General features: G+C 40.4%; 3 protein-coding genes across 3 annotated transcripts; 2 read left to right on the plus strand and 1 right to left on the minus strand.

Moving 5' to 3' along the window:
• Positions 1–3,037: 3,037 nt before the first annotated feature.
• On the minus strand, positions 3,038–4,142 carry LOC141833998 (uncharacterized). Its single transcript, XM_074721466.1, has 2 exons — positions 3,167–4,142; positions 3,038–3,078 (listed from the first exon to the last, which is right to left on the minus strand). Exons 1-2 carry the CDS (start codon positions 4,140–4,142, stop codon positions 3,038–3,040), a joined length of 1,017 nt encoding a protein of 338 aa, XP_074577567.1.
• Positions 4,143–7,537: 3,395 nt separating this feature from the next.
• On the plus strand, positions 7,538–9,858 carry LOC141833333 (2-C-methyl-D-erythritol 2,4-cyclodiphosphate synthase, chloroplastic-like). The gene is made up of 3 exons (XM_074720750.1): positions 7,538–7,901; positions 7,998–8,128; positions 9,430–9,858. The coding sequence occupies exons 1-3, from the start codon at positions 7,565–7,567 to the stop codon at positions 9,661–9,663; spliced, it is 702 nt and encodes a 233-aa protein (XP_074576851.1). The 5' UTR covers positions 7,538–7,564; the 3' UTR covers positions 9,664–9,858.
• Positions 9,859–10,330: 472 nt separating this feature from the next.
• LOC141833185 (putative serine/threonine-protein kinase At1g01540) lies at positions 10,331–12,384 on the plus strand. Its single transcript, XM_074720571.1, has 6 exons — positions 10,331–10,875; positions 10,968–11,072; positions 11,154–11,276; positions 11,512–11,682; positions 11,757–11,886; positions 11,971–12,384. Exons 1-6 carry the CDS (start codon positions 10,331–10,333, stop codon positions 12,295–12,297), a joined length of 1,401 nt encoding a protein of 466 aa, XP_074576672.1. The 3' UTR covers positions 12,298–12,384.
• Positions 12,385–13,752: the final 1,368 nt, after the last annotated feature.

The raw sequence follows: 13,752 nt of genomic DNA on the forward strand, positions 1-13,752 counted from the left end.
TAGAAAGATAATTGGATGATTATCAAACTATGTGGACTTGTGGAGAAAAGGAAAACTTGTGGAGAAAAATTTAGAAGAGAGGCTTTTCTTCTTCTATTCTATATCTATATTCTTACAAGCAATACAATTGACTTATTTATAGGATGTAGTCTATCCTTTTAAAACTGAAATAAACTTAACTATAGGCAATTAAAAACCATTATCTAAGAGTAATTTTGACTCTTGACGTTTCATATTCCTAAAACTGCTGAAATAACTAAAGAAAATGGACATTTAATGTTTATTCAACAATACTCCCATAAACTTAAATGCTTCTGCCATCTTTCATGCCAATCAGTCTTTTGCAGTTGTCGAGAAGTATCATCGGTAGCGGTTTCGTGAAGATATCTGCTACTTGGTCCCGACTTGCCACGTGCACTAATTCCACACTTCCTTCCTTCACTTGATCTTGGATGAAGTGAAAACGAACGTCAATATGCTTGCTTCTCTCATGATACACCAGATTTTTGCTCAACTCAATTGCTGATTTGTTGTCAACTCGTATTACAGTCGCACCAAGTTGTTGTTGCTCCAAGTTCCCCAATAAATTTCTGAGCCATATCGCATGACGTACACATAAAGATGCTGCCACATATTTAGCTTCACATGTCGAGAGTGTCACGATCGGTTGCTTCTTTGAAAGCCAGGTAAACGCCGTGTCACCCATAAAAAACACATAACCCGATGTGCTTTTTCGATCGTCCAAGTCTCCGCACCAATCGCTGTCGGAGTACCCGACCAACTTGTAATCTGCCGCATTTGTATAGAATAACCCAAGTGACACTGTTCCTTTGATGTACCGTAGGATTCGCTTCAACGCCTTCCAATGTGAATGAACTGGCTCCTCCATGAACCGACTTACAATGCCGACACTTAATGCAAGGTCCGGCCTTGTACATGTGAGATAGCGAAGGCTTCCCACTAAACTTCGGTATTTGCTTGCGTCGACTCGTTCTCCTCCATCAAACTTGGAGAGTTTTGCTCCTGGTTCCATTGGTGTTGAAACCGGATTGCAAGACTCCATCTTGTACTTCTTCAAAATCTCCTTTGCATATGCCTCCTGGGATACAAAGATACCCGTCTTTCCTTGTCTTACCTCCAGACCAAGGAAAAACTTCATCAAGCCCAAATCTGTCATCTCGAACTCCCGTGTCATTGTGCTCTTGAACTTTTGTAGCATTTCACTATTATTCCCCATAAAAATGAGATCATCAACATAAAGAGCAACAAATAACATATTACCTCCATTCTTCTTCACATAAAGGGCATGTTCGTAGGGACATTGCTCGAACTCGTTCTCCTTGAAGTATGCATCGATACGAGTATTCCACGCCCACGGTGCTTGCTTCAATCCGTAAAGTGCCTTCTTCAATTTCAACACCTTCTTTTCTTCTCCTATTTTCATGTACCCGGGTGGTTGTTCAATATAAACTTCTTCTTCAAGCACACCATTCAAGAATGCCGACTTGACATCCATTTGTAATATCGGCCATTTGCATTGAGCCGCTTGTGAAATGAGCAATCTGATTGTCTCCATTCTTGCAACGGGAGCAAACACCTCCTCATAGTCGATTCCTGCCTTTTGCTTGTATCCCTTTGCTACAAGTCTCGCCTTGTATCGTTCTATCTCCCCTTGAGCATTCATCTTTCTCTTAAACACCCATTTGACACCAATGGGCTGAGTTCCTTTCGGTAATTCTGCTAACTCCCATGTGTTGTTGCGATTTATTGCTTTAATCTCTTCGTCCATAGCAGCTTGCCATTTCTTGTCTCGCACTGCCTGTTCAAAACTTATATTCTCAGAATCCACCAAAAGACATAAGGTGTACCTCATTTGTCGAATCATACAGATCTTGTAAACTTCGCATTTTGGGCTGTCGTGGTTCATCTTCATTATCAATAGTTTCAGAATTTTTTGGTATGGCTGTTGGTATAGCAGTTGATGATTCTCCAACTTCGATGATACCCTCTGTTTCTTTATTCCAATCCCATTCATCTGCTTCATGAACTCGTACATCACGACTCACTAGAATCTTCTTGCTTATCGGGTCGAATAGCTTGTATCCTTTTGTTTTCTCATCATACCCAATAAAAATATATCTCTTGCTTTTGTCTTCAAGCTTTGTTCTTCGCTGATCCGGCACGTGTGCGTAGGCCAAACTGCCGAATACTTTGAGATGAGAAACTGTTGGTTTTTGTCCGCTCCATGTCTCTTGTGGCGTTTGATCATACAACTTTGCATGTGGGCACCGATTTTGAATATAGACAGCGCATTGCACGGCTTCCGCCCAAAATTCCTTTGGCATTTTCTTGCTCTTGAGCATTGACCGAACCATGTCGAGAATGGTCCTATTCTTCCTCTCGGCCACCCCGTTTTGTTGTGGAGAGTACGGTGCGGTCAGAAATCGCCTTATGCCTTGCTCCTCACAATACTCCATGAAAGCCGTTGAAGTGTACTCGCCACCTCTATCGGATCGTACAGATTTGATGTGTCTACCGGTTGCCTTTTCCACCAGCACTTTGAATTTTTTGAACACCTCAAACGCCTCAGATTTTTCTTTCAGAAAATAAACCCAAGTTTTTTGTGAGAAATCATCAATAAAAGAAATGAAATACCTTTTGCCGCTGAAAGATTCAGGGGTGATTGGTCCACATATGTCGGAATGAATCAACTCGAGAGGTTGCTTAGCCCGATATTCTGCCTTCTTTTGAAATGGCATTCTCGCATGCTTTCCAAGCACACATTCTTCACAAAATTTTCCCTCGTATTGCATGTCTGGTAGTCCGTGCACCATGTTCTTCTTTGCCAACTTGTTTAGGCCTTCATGATGTAGGTGACCAAAACGGAGATGCCATAGTGACGCCTTGTCTTCTATGTTGACTTGCAAACATCTTTCTCGTACACTTCTCAAATTCAGTTTGTACATCCGATTTCTCCCCATTTCAACTTGAGCGACTAAACGCCCTTGCTTGTCTTTCAATAGTAATATCCGGTCTTTCATAAAAACCGAATAACCTTTCTCCATAAGTTGCCCCATACTTAAAATGTTGCTCTTGAGGTCTGGTATGTAATACACATCTTGGATTGACCCAACTAAACCATCTTTTTGTAAATAATAAATCGTACCTTGGCCTTTGACCTCAACCTTCGAGCCATCTCCAAATGATACAGATACAGCTTCAACCTTTCGCATCTCTTTGAAATAATGCTCATGCCCGCACATATGGTTGCTTGCAGCCGTGTCGAGGTACCACTCTGTGTTGTTGTCGGTGTTGACTTTGTCATATGCCATTAAGAGAATACCTTCTTTCACTTCATCTTCCATGGCTAGGTTGGTTGTCTCTTCCACTTTTTCCTCGACTCGACATTCTTTTGCAAAATGCCCCACCTTTCCACAATTGTAACATTTATCAGAATTGCAATCCTTCGCATAGTGACCATATTTGCCACACTTGTAGCACTCGATGTTGGAATAATTTGACCGACCGCCTCTCCCACGACCGCGTCCTCTTCCACGCCAGTTCTGTTGGTTTGATTGCCCCTTCTCCTCATGATATCTTTCTTGGCCGCGGCTTCTCCCACCGCGACTATTTCCTCGATCACCACGGCCACGCCATCTACCTCGAAAGTTTTGAGAATGGAATATCTTCTCGCCATTGATCGATGCTTTGGTTTGAAGTGCCTGCTCAAGTGTCTCCTCCTTCTTCTTCTTCTTCCGGTATTCATGTGCCATTAGGGAACCAGCAAGCTCATCGATCGTGAACTTTGCTAGATCCTTTGACTCTTCTATGGCACATACCACATTCTCGAAACTGTCGGTTAACGACCTCAGAATTTTCTCCACGACCCGCGCATCGGACAACTTTTCTCCGTCTCGGTTGAGTTGATTCACCACAGTTTGAACACGTGTGATGTAATCGGACACACCTTCCGACTCCTTCATCTTCATGCCTTCCAACTCGTTGCGAAGAGTTTGAAGGCGAACTTGTTTAACTCGGTCGGCTCCTTTGTACACAGTCTCTAAGATGTCCCACGCTTCTTTTGAAGTTGTTGCATTCGCAATCTTCTCAAAGCCCGACTCATTAATAGCTCGGAACAGCATGTACAATGCTGTCTTATCTTTTGATCGCGTCTTAATAGGGATGTCCAATCAAAACCTCTTTCTGATGCTGATCGTGTGAAGATCAAGAAGGCCTTGACCCTTGAGAGGTGTGAAGGTTGAAGTCACTCACCGTGGGAAGATGCGCAGAAATTGGCCGTGCTTTCAGGTTGGAGGTTTGTGAAATTGTGGAAGGTCAAAAATATTCTAAGAGGTTGAACAAGAGACAAATTACTGCACTCTTAAAGGTGACATGCCAATGGCCTCATGACAGGGAGCTGGACATCTTACAGATAGTTAACCACAATGCATATCATGAAGATCCTTTTGCTAGAGAATTTGGGATCATTAGTGAGAAGCTTGCATCAGTTGAGGCCCGAGTACTGCCTGCCCCTTGGCTTAAGTATCATGATACTGGCAGAGAGAAGAATTGCCTACCAAGAGTTGGCTGGTGGAACATGATGAACAAGAAAATGGTAACTGGCAGGAGAGTGAATAGCTGGATGTGTATCAATGTTGTAAGGAATGTGCAAGATGGCGTTGCTAAGAGATTCTGTCAGGAGCTTGCCCAGACCAGATGTGCCAGATATCAGGGATGGAATTTTCTCTGGACCCTGTACTTCCTCCTTTAAGTGCTCGGCCTGATCACGTGGTGATTCTTTATAACATGTTTTACTAGCAAGCAATGCTATCATAGATGCAATGATAATCCTAGTAGAGATGAAGTTTCCTCCAACCTCAGGGTAAAGGAGCGCATATTTTCTGATTGTCAGAGGAAAAGTATTGCCTGATAATGCAATAGTCATTGTAGATTTGACCCTGATTCTTTACAACCATATTTTACTGCCGAAATGCAAGAACATGAATTGCAATAGTCATAGATTTGTTGATTCTTTATAACCTGTTTTACTACCACTTGTAATAACATTGCAATAGTTAATAGTTATAGATTCTGATTTATCAGTAGAAGTGTAACAAATATTAAAAGATTTTATCAAGTTGATATTAGATGATCTTCTTCTTGAGCTATCATCTGATACTATTATGAACTTAAGGATGAGTTCTTTTCAACCCGAGGTGATTGATACATAAAGATCCGAAGATTTTTATTATTATTTTTGATAATTTTTAAGTTTTTTAATATTTAAATTTTTTTGGATAATTTCCATCTTTTATATTTTAAATTTTGAGTCACTTTAAAATTTTTAAAATTTTAAATCTATTATGTTAGAATTTTTTTTTCTTTTATATCATTTTAGATATATTTAAATAATTATTTAGTTGATGTTTAAGATTAAGTTATTAATGAATAGTATTTTTTATCATGCCATTTTATATCCTTTTTCTATTTCTCTAGTCCATATTTACCTACTTGACTCTTGCTCAACTAACTAATATATTGATCAAATATTTAAATCCAAATCGAGTCTTCTTGAGCTTGTTGTATGGTAGCCTCAATTGGTGTATGGTGATCCTTCATTTGAGGAGAAGGATTATTGAGATTACAATCAAAGCTCCAAATTGAAAATACATAGAGAAGATTATAAGTTTATAAGATGAAAGATATCTCCATTGGTACGAGGTCTTTTGGGTTGAGTTCAAAAATCAAATCATGAGGGAACAAAATGCAATACATACCATTGTGGAAATATATTGATTCCATCGGTACTAACAAGTTGACATGAAATGGGAAGAGTTAAGTAAGTCAAGGTTGATTGAAGTGAGTCACGATTAACTAATCACTTAGTGATTGAAAGTCCAACAAAGAATTGACAAGACGAAAGTCAAGTGGATCATGGTTGATCAGTCAGTCATGAAGGATCATATACGATATGAGTGCAAAAGTTTAAACAAGTCAAGGAAGATCGAATGTTTGTCATAAGAGAAGTTCTGATAGGTTAAGATTAAGAATAATCGATTGATAAATCCTAAGCTTTGAAATCGGGGTTTAAGTGGGGTTTACTACACTATCAATCGATTGGTTAGTTCAATTGGAGGCTATCAATCGATTGCTTGGTGACAACAATCAATTAGAAGACAGTGTCAGACAAACAGAAGCTTCCCAAATCGATTGACCAGTTTGACTAGATGCTAGCAATCGATTGCTAGGCGAAAATCAACCCGAATGCGACCCTATAAAAGAGGATTTCGAGGTCATTTGAAGATGCTGATTTTTGAAAGATTGGAGATAAAGTGTTGCTGCATTTCCCACTACCAAGAGACATTCCAAAGTGACAAAAGAAAAAGCAAAGTCAAGATCATTGTATAAAGTTGTTTTTGCTTTTCACTTTTATCTGTATACTTGTATTGCTTGTATTTATTGTGAAATCAGATTATAAGAAATTTCTCCATTTTCAGAAGATATTCAAGAAGGAGAAGAATAGTAGAACAGTTGTTAGCACTAGGCCTTGGATGTAGTTATTTTGGGAGGTAATGAACCAAGTAAAATCAAACGTATTAGCATTTTCCATTGGACATCAAGTTTGTTTTAAGTTTCTACTATGCAATCTATCGACACGATTGAAGCTATTCACTCTCTCTAGTTCAGACAAGATAATTAAATAGACACAAATAGAAAATAGAAAAATACAATTAAAAGCAAAAAATTTGAATCTTCTAGAAGACTATTTTCTCAACCGCCTCTTGAGTCGATTCCGCGAATATGAAAGGAAGTAAATTTAGGTACACAGACAAAAAGATGCATGAAATAAATGATAGATCATAAATTTTCATAAAATTTGATTGACTGTTACATTAAACATATCATATATCCACCGACTACACTATACGATTTAGCCTCCTCTCCTCTCTCCTCTCCTCTAACGTCAATCCTCTCTTTCTTATTGTCGGTCGACCATTGTAGATTGATGCTGTAGCATGATGCGAAATGCAGATGCTTCTGATGTTTCCAAATATTGAACATTAACATGGTTCGTCTTCTTTAGATTCCAAATCAGATACTGGAAGGCAAATATGATGCGAAATGCGCTTCTGATGTTTCCAAGTATTGTGGTTGGATCCAAATCAGATACTGGAAGGCAAATATCGAACCCGTGGTTGGATTCCGATCCCTTCTAGATTCCCAACTATATTCACGCCGTGCAAATGTTTGGCCATCGGTCCTCGCCTCAAACACACAACAGCGTCGCAAGACGTTCGCAGTGCTTGGTCCTCTACGGCGCTCTCCACAATTGAAGCAAATAAACAAACAACAAATGCTTCTGAATCACATCGTTTTACCTGGCTCACCATTGGTCTACTGGTAGGCCAGACGTTCGAAAATTGGTGGATCCCACTAGTCTGACGACTTACAATCAGGTACACAGTCGTGTATTATTCCATTGTCAACGAAGGCCAACGTATTATAAGCCCTTGGATCCTCTAATTCGTCGCAGTCGCGCAGTTCCATCTTCTCCTGAGTGGCCATGGCTTCGTCCACCGCCTTCTTGTCCTCGCCGGTCGCCGCCCCCAAATCCGCCAGGTCTTCACCTTCTCTCTCTACTCCCTTTGCCTCACCTTTCCCCCGCTCCCTCCGTATTCAGCCTCGGGCGTCGCCGTTGAATCTGCGGCCGCTGACCGTCGCCGCCTCCGTCCAGGTAGGGCAGCAGGAAGCCGCGAAACCTGTCTCCTCTTCGCCTCCCCCGTCTCTTCCGTTCCGAGTAGGCCACGGGTTCGACCTCCACCGTCTCGAGCCGAACCTTCCTTTAATCATCGGAGGGATTGACATTCCCCACGATCGTGGTTGCGAGGCCCATTCTGACGGTAAATCTAGCGAAGATTAGGTATTTGTATGTCGAATATCTAGTGTTTTAGGTTTATTTTTACTCAAAGGTTCTGTTTTTCTCGTGGTGATCTCAGGCGACGTGTTGCTTCACTGCGTGACCGATGCGATCTTGGGGGCGTTGGGGCTTCCGGACATCGGTCAAATCTTTCCGGACTCTGACCCGAAGTGGAGAGGCGCCGCTTCTTGGGTCTTCGTGAAAGAAGCTGTGAGTTCTTTTTTCTATTTTATTTTCTTCGTCTTTTCTTTTCCTTATGATACTTCCATGACAGAAAAACAATTCTTTAGAATCATTGCTTCAATTCCTATGTTTAGATTTGAATTTTAAATGCTAAAATGGGAATTGGAATTCCATTTCTTAGGTTTGAAAACATAGATACATTCTGTTAAATCGTTTATGTTTATTTGGAGACGAATTGACAGAGAAAAGAAGTGTTTTTAAATCGAGGAAAATCAATAAAAGGAAAGGAAAAAAATTCATTTGCTTGATTAGTCTTTACTTGGAGGGATGCTTGCATGAAGGGAAATAAAAAGTTTAAAATTTTGGGAAGTTTGCAAGCCAACTTCGCATTTCCTTCATTTTTGTTCGATCTAGGTGGAAATAAGACATAGGAAGATTGACCAAGCTTCCCTCTTTGATCCTTCTCTCATTTCCTTTGAATTAAATGGAGATGTTGTTGTTTTACAATTCATTTCTTTCTTTTTCTTTCGCATCTATCAAAGTAAATACAACATTAATCTCATGTTCCTAAGGAATTCTCAAAAATCCTAAATCTTTGTGATATATTCTAAGCTCTGTCAGGGTGATCTTTATGATGATTGAAATGCTTGAAGTGATCAAGTAGATGGTTAACAATATTCATATACTGATAAGCATGAATAGAAGAAAATTTAACACAGGGAGAAGGGTTATCGTCATCATGTGTCCACATCATTGTACATATACATACATCTCAATTCTAACATGGAATGTATCAAAGCTTGAGTAAAACTCATCTGTTTTTTTAATGCTTAATTCTTAACTTGACTCTTCTATTTATTCTTTAATTGAAACTCATGTTGTGAAATTTTGCTAAAACATGGCTTCTTCAAAGCTTGAATGGGTTTAATTATCACATTTCTTCCATATTTTTTTACTTTTGAATGAGTTAACCTTCCATCTTAGTTATGGTATTAGTGGTTTAAAGTACACTTGTCCCATAAAATTGGGTGCCCATACCTTCCCGACCGGACTGTGAGCTTCAACTTTATATATGCAGAAACTTATATTCACTGTGCTTGTTTGGATGATGAACTGCATAAGTTAGTTATGTTCATTCAAGTTTTTCTTATTCTTTTAGACTCATCTCTCTCCTTTAGAAGTCATCTAACTACCTCCTATTTTCCTTACGAGAAAGATCTATCTTGTAACAAAATTTTTACAGCATAAGATCTATCTCGAATCATTTCGCGAATAATCAAATAACTATTTGAAAATTTTACTAAATTACTGATACTATCTCAATACAGGTGAAATTGATGCATGAAGCTGGCTATGAGCTTGGGAATTTGGATGCTACTTTAATTCTTCAAAGGCCAAAGCTAAGCCCACACAAGGAAGCTATTAGGGAAAATTTATGTAACCTTCTCGGAGCACACCCTTCAGTTGTAAATCTGAAAGCAAAAACCCACGAGAAGGTCGACAGTCTCGGAGAAAACAGAAGTATTGCAGCACATACTGTTGTTCTTCTTATCCGGAAGTAAAGCTTATACTGCACCTAAAGTCGAGAAGGGAAGTCTCCAGTGATACTAAGTATCCATGTAATGAGAGTGCTATTAGGGTTATTGACGATAGCTGCACCAGCATGTTGTATTATTTTGTTTCTATACCTTGTGATGCATGATAATGTCTGAAACCTTTACATTCTCCAATAAAAGATGAATCCATCCTTTTATTTAGTCTTGAATTGTCATGCTACTTAGAACAGCCTCGTCTGCAGTTTGCCCTCACAATCCCTGAAAGTACGAGCAAATGTTCCATTCTGCAACAACTCTTTTACTTTCATATCGATTGCGAAAAAGCCGGTTGATGCTCTGAGAGTATTGTCGACAAAGTAGAATGTTCATTTTGCTTGGGTTTCAAGTCATCCTCGGTGCAGTAAAGATTTGAGCAGTCTGATGGCCAATGAAGTCGAGTCCAAAGGCAGGATGTGGTGCTTCGTTGCTACATAAGGAAGCATATGAAGAAGCATCGCTGCAGAATTTAATTCTTCCACCATCTTTGCATGTACTGGTCTGCTAATCGTATACTCTGTTACTGCTACTGCTGTTCGGTCCACTACAAGTTCTTATGGCAGCAACCATGCACGCTGCCACATTGATTGCAGCTGCCTAGAGGATTGGAAAAGTTGAAGAGAGAACTGTGAGAAAGATGGCATTTTGGAGCGACCTCAGCGGTGGTGGAATTTTCGACCTCAAGCTGTCGAAGAAGACGTCCGTCTTCGGTCTCAGGCTCTGGGTTGTCCTCGGCGCCTGTGCCGGCGCTGCCGTCGTCCTCCTCTTCTTCCTCCTCTCCCTCTGCCTCTCCTCCCGCCGCCGAGGCCGGAGCTCGCGCTCCCTGCCCTCCTCCGGTTTCCCAGCCTGCCCCGTCTCCTGCCGGAAGCCACTCCGGCTCCACCTCAGCGACCCCACGCCTCCCGTCTCGAAGGACATATCCGAGATCCCCCTCCCTGCTCCCCCTGCCGTCGTCCTCGAGTCCCTGCTCGACCTCAGGAAGGCCGAACACCGCCGTCCTCCCCTGGTGCCGGAGGTCTCGCACCTGGGATGGGGGCGGTGGTACACGCTGCTGGAGCTGCAGGCGGCGACCGGATGGTTCGCCGAAGAGAATGTGATAGGGGAGGGTGGCTACGGGATCGTGTACCGCGGCAGGATGCCGGATAACACCCTCGTTGCCATCAAGAACTTGCTCAATAACAGGTGCATAACGTTATCTTTCCTTCTACTCTTGAGATTTTGTAGGATTACATATTTTTCGCTGCCTGTCGAAGATTTAACTCGTTAAACTGCAGGGGTCAAGCAGAAAGGGAGTTCAAGGTTGAAGTAGATGCCATTGGGCGTGTCCGCCACAAGAATCTAGTGAGGTTGCTTGGCTACTGCGTCGAAGGGGAGCACAGGTATTCAATCAATGATGTGAAATATTCCAACGTATTTGATCTGCGCTGAAGCAGATGAAGCAATTTGATGTTTGTTTTCAGGATGCTTGTGTATGAGTACTTGGATAATGGTAATCTCGACGAGTGGCTTCATGGAGACATTGGGGAAGTGAGTCCCCTAACCTGGGACCTCAGGGTGAAGATAATCCTTGGAACTGCAAAAGGGTATGATTCTTGCTTTTCAATTCATATTAAGCATCTGATTTATGTTGTCAAAACAACCTTCAATGTTTTGTGAACCTTTCTAGTGTCCTTGTTAAACATTAGAAAGAAAGAGTTCTTGGTATAGTAGCTAAGTCTTGAAGGCAAGCATTTTCCTACAATATATTCTTCTGATCATGTGATTTTTAGATCTATCAATCTTCTTTCACAAGTTGTAGATCTATCAATCTTCTGCCAGGTTATCTTATCTCCATGAAGGCCTTGAGCCAAAGGTTGTACACCGTGATGTGAAGTCTAGCAACATACTACTCGATCGAAATTGGAATCCTAAAGTGTCTGATTTTGGGCTCGCAAAGCTCTTGTGCTCCGAGAGGAGCTACGTTACCACTCGTGTTATGGGCACATTTGGGTGAGTTCAACACCTTGTCAAACAGGAATTCAACTACTTGTTGTTAACCACATGTACTGCTCGGCCTATAACAGCTATGTCGCCCCAGAATATGCGAGCACGGGCATGCTGAACGAAAGAAGTGATGTTTACAGCTTTGGAGTACTTATCATGGAGATCATATCCGGAAGATCTTCAGTTGATTACTCAAGACCCAATGGAGAGGTCAGTTTTAGCTTGCACACTTGCTAAGTTTTGTTTTGCTTCATAGGAATTAGCTAACATTGGAACTATATTTGCCTTTCTCAGATTACTTTGGTTGATTGGTTAAAGACAATGGTAGGTGCTAAACGATCTGAGGAAGTAGTGGATAGTAGGATGCCTCAGAAGCCATGCCCCAAAGCAGTAAAAAGGATGATTCTGGTGGCCCTTCTCTGTGTCGACCCCGACGCGCAGAAGAGGCCTAAGATGGGGCATGTGGTCCACATGCTCGAGAGGGATATTTTGCTAACTCAAGATGTAAAGATCAATCTGTCGTCCCATGATTCCTCTTCTATGAGAAGTGCTTCCCCTTTGTTGAAAACTGGCCATTTCGAGTGCAGCTCAACAACTCCAGTTTTCGTAACAGGAGCATAAGCTGGTGCGGGAAGCATTTGTTGATCGATAGAAACAACACGACGAAGGATAGGAGAACAGGATGAGCAACCAAATTGTCAGGGCAGAGGCCACACATCTAGTCATTTTATTTTTACATGCTAAATTGGGCACTTAGTGCAACCATGGAGCTGTATTGTAAACATATTGTGGGTGTGGCTTCTATGAATTCTCTAGTGGATTTTTGTTTTCAGAGTGAGAGTTATTGAATGTCTCTTTTATTCTTGTATATTGGCACCAATATGAAGCATCCAACATTCGTTAACCATTCATACAAATTATAACATGATCTCCAAAACTCTTCCAAATTAAAATAAGCATACAAATTGGTAGTTTTTAAAAATTTTCTAGTTTTTACAGGCATGTGTGTGACAATCTCAGGATTATCTACATCAGAATCCTCTGATTCTTCCAGAGAAACCTGAAGAGGAAGAACAGAAGTATGTTTTCCTGGCTGTGCAAGAATCTCAGGGCCACCATCAGCTATGTCCTCACTGTGCTGCAATTCAAGAAATGTATTATCAATGGATGAAGCACCATTCTGGTGATCATCCTCATGGTCACAGCATCTACATCAACATTCCTGTCAATACACTACCACCATCCTCCAAGTAGGATTTTTTTCATCCCTAGCCCTAGGGATATTCTCTGCCTTTCTTCATCGATCTGATAATCCAATTCAATGTAAAGAAAAAAAAAAAGCTAACAAGAGCATGTCTAGGGGCATTGTGCAAAAGAATTTGGATAGAATTGCGATTATTCTGGAGGTGAAAGATTATAGGAGAATTGTAGAAAAAATACGCATGAAAAGTTGGATCAACGAAGAGAAGCCACGATGACACTTTCTCTAGCGTTTTTGTCGAAAAACATTTATTCAATAATAAAAAATTAATCAAAAATAGTTAAACATGCATATAAATAGGCTCTAAACCAAACCTTAATTTGAAAAAAAAAAATCAAAAATACTCTAAACCCTTAAAAATAAAATTTATTATAAATAGTAAAAAATATATTCGAAACCTCTAAAAAGACACTGAACAATGTATGATAGGTCTGAAAGTGGATCAGTACAAGTTCCTTCTAGTATCAAATAAAGATCTCTGAAACGATCGTGTTTTGTTCTGATACTTGAGTCAAAAGTTATGACCCGTTAAAATTTGGCTCCTCATGCGTCACTCCTGTATCAAAGTACCTCACATAAGAATAAGGATGAATGACCCGCAATCCATCCTGTGAGAAAAAATCATCTCAATTTGATTGAAATTTATATATGCACACCCAAAAAGACTCGAAAACCCTTTTTAAACTACATAACCAAATCTTTATAAATAAAGAGTTATTTCATTATTACTTTGATATAAATAATCTTATATCTTTTATGAATGATAAAACTAAAGTTGCATAGGGTTACATTCACTTCTTTTTAATTTGGTTGAG

The sequence above is a fragment of the Curcuma longa genome, chromosome 8 (assembly GCF_044706935.1).
Source record: "Curcuma longa cultivar G26 ecotype Majalengka, Jawa Barat chromosome 8, ITB_CL_G26_1.1, whole genome shotgun sequence".
Taxonomy (NCBI): domain Eukaryota; kingdom Viridiplantae; phylum Streptophyta; class Magnoliopsida; order Zingiberales; family Zingiberaceae; genus Curcuma; species Curcuma longa.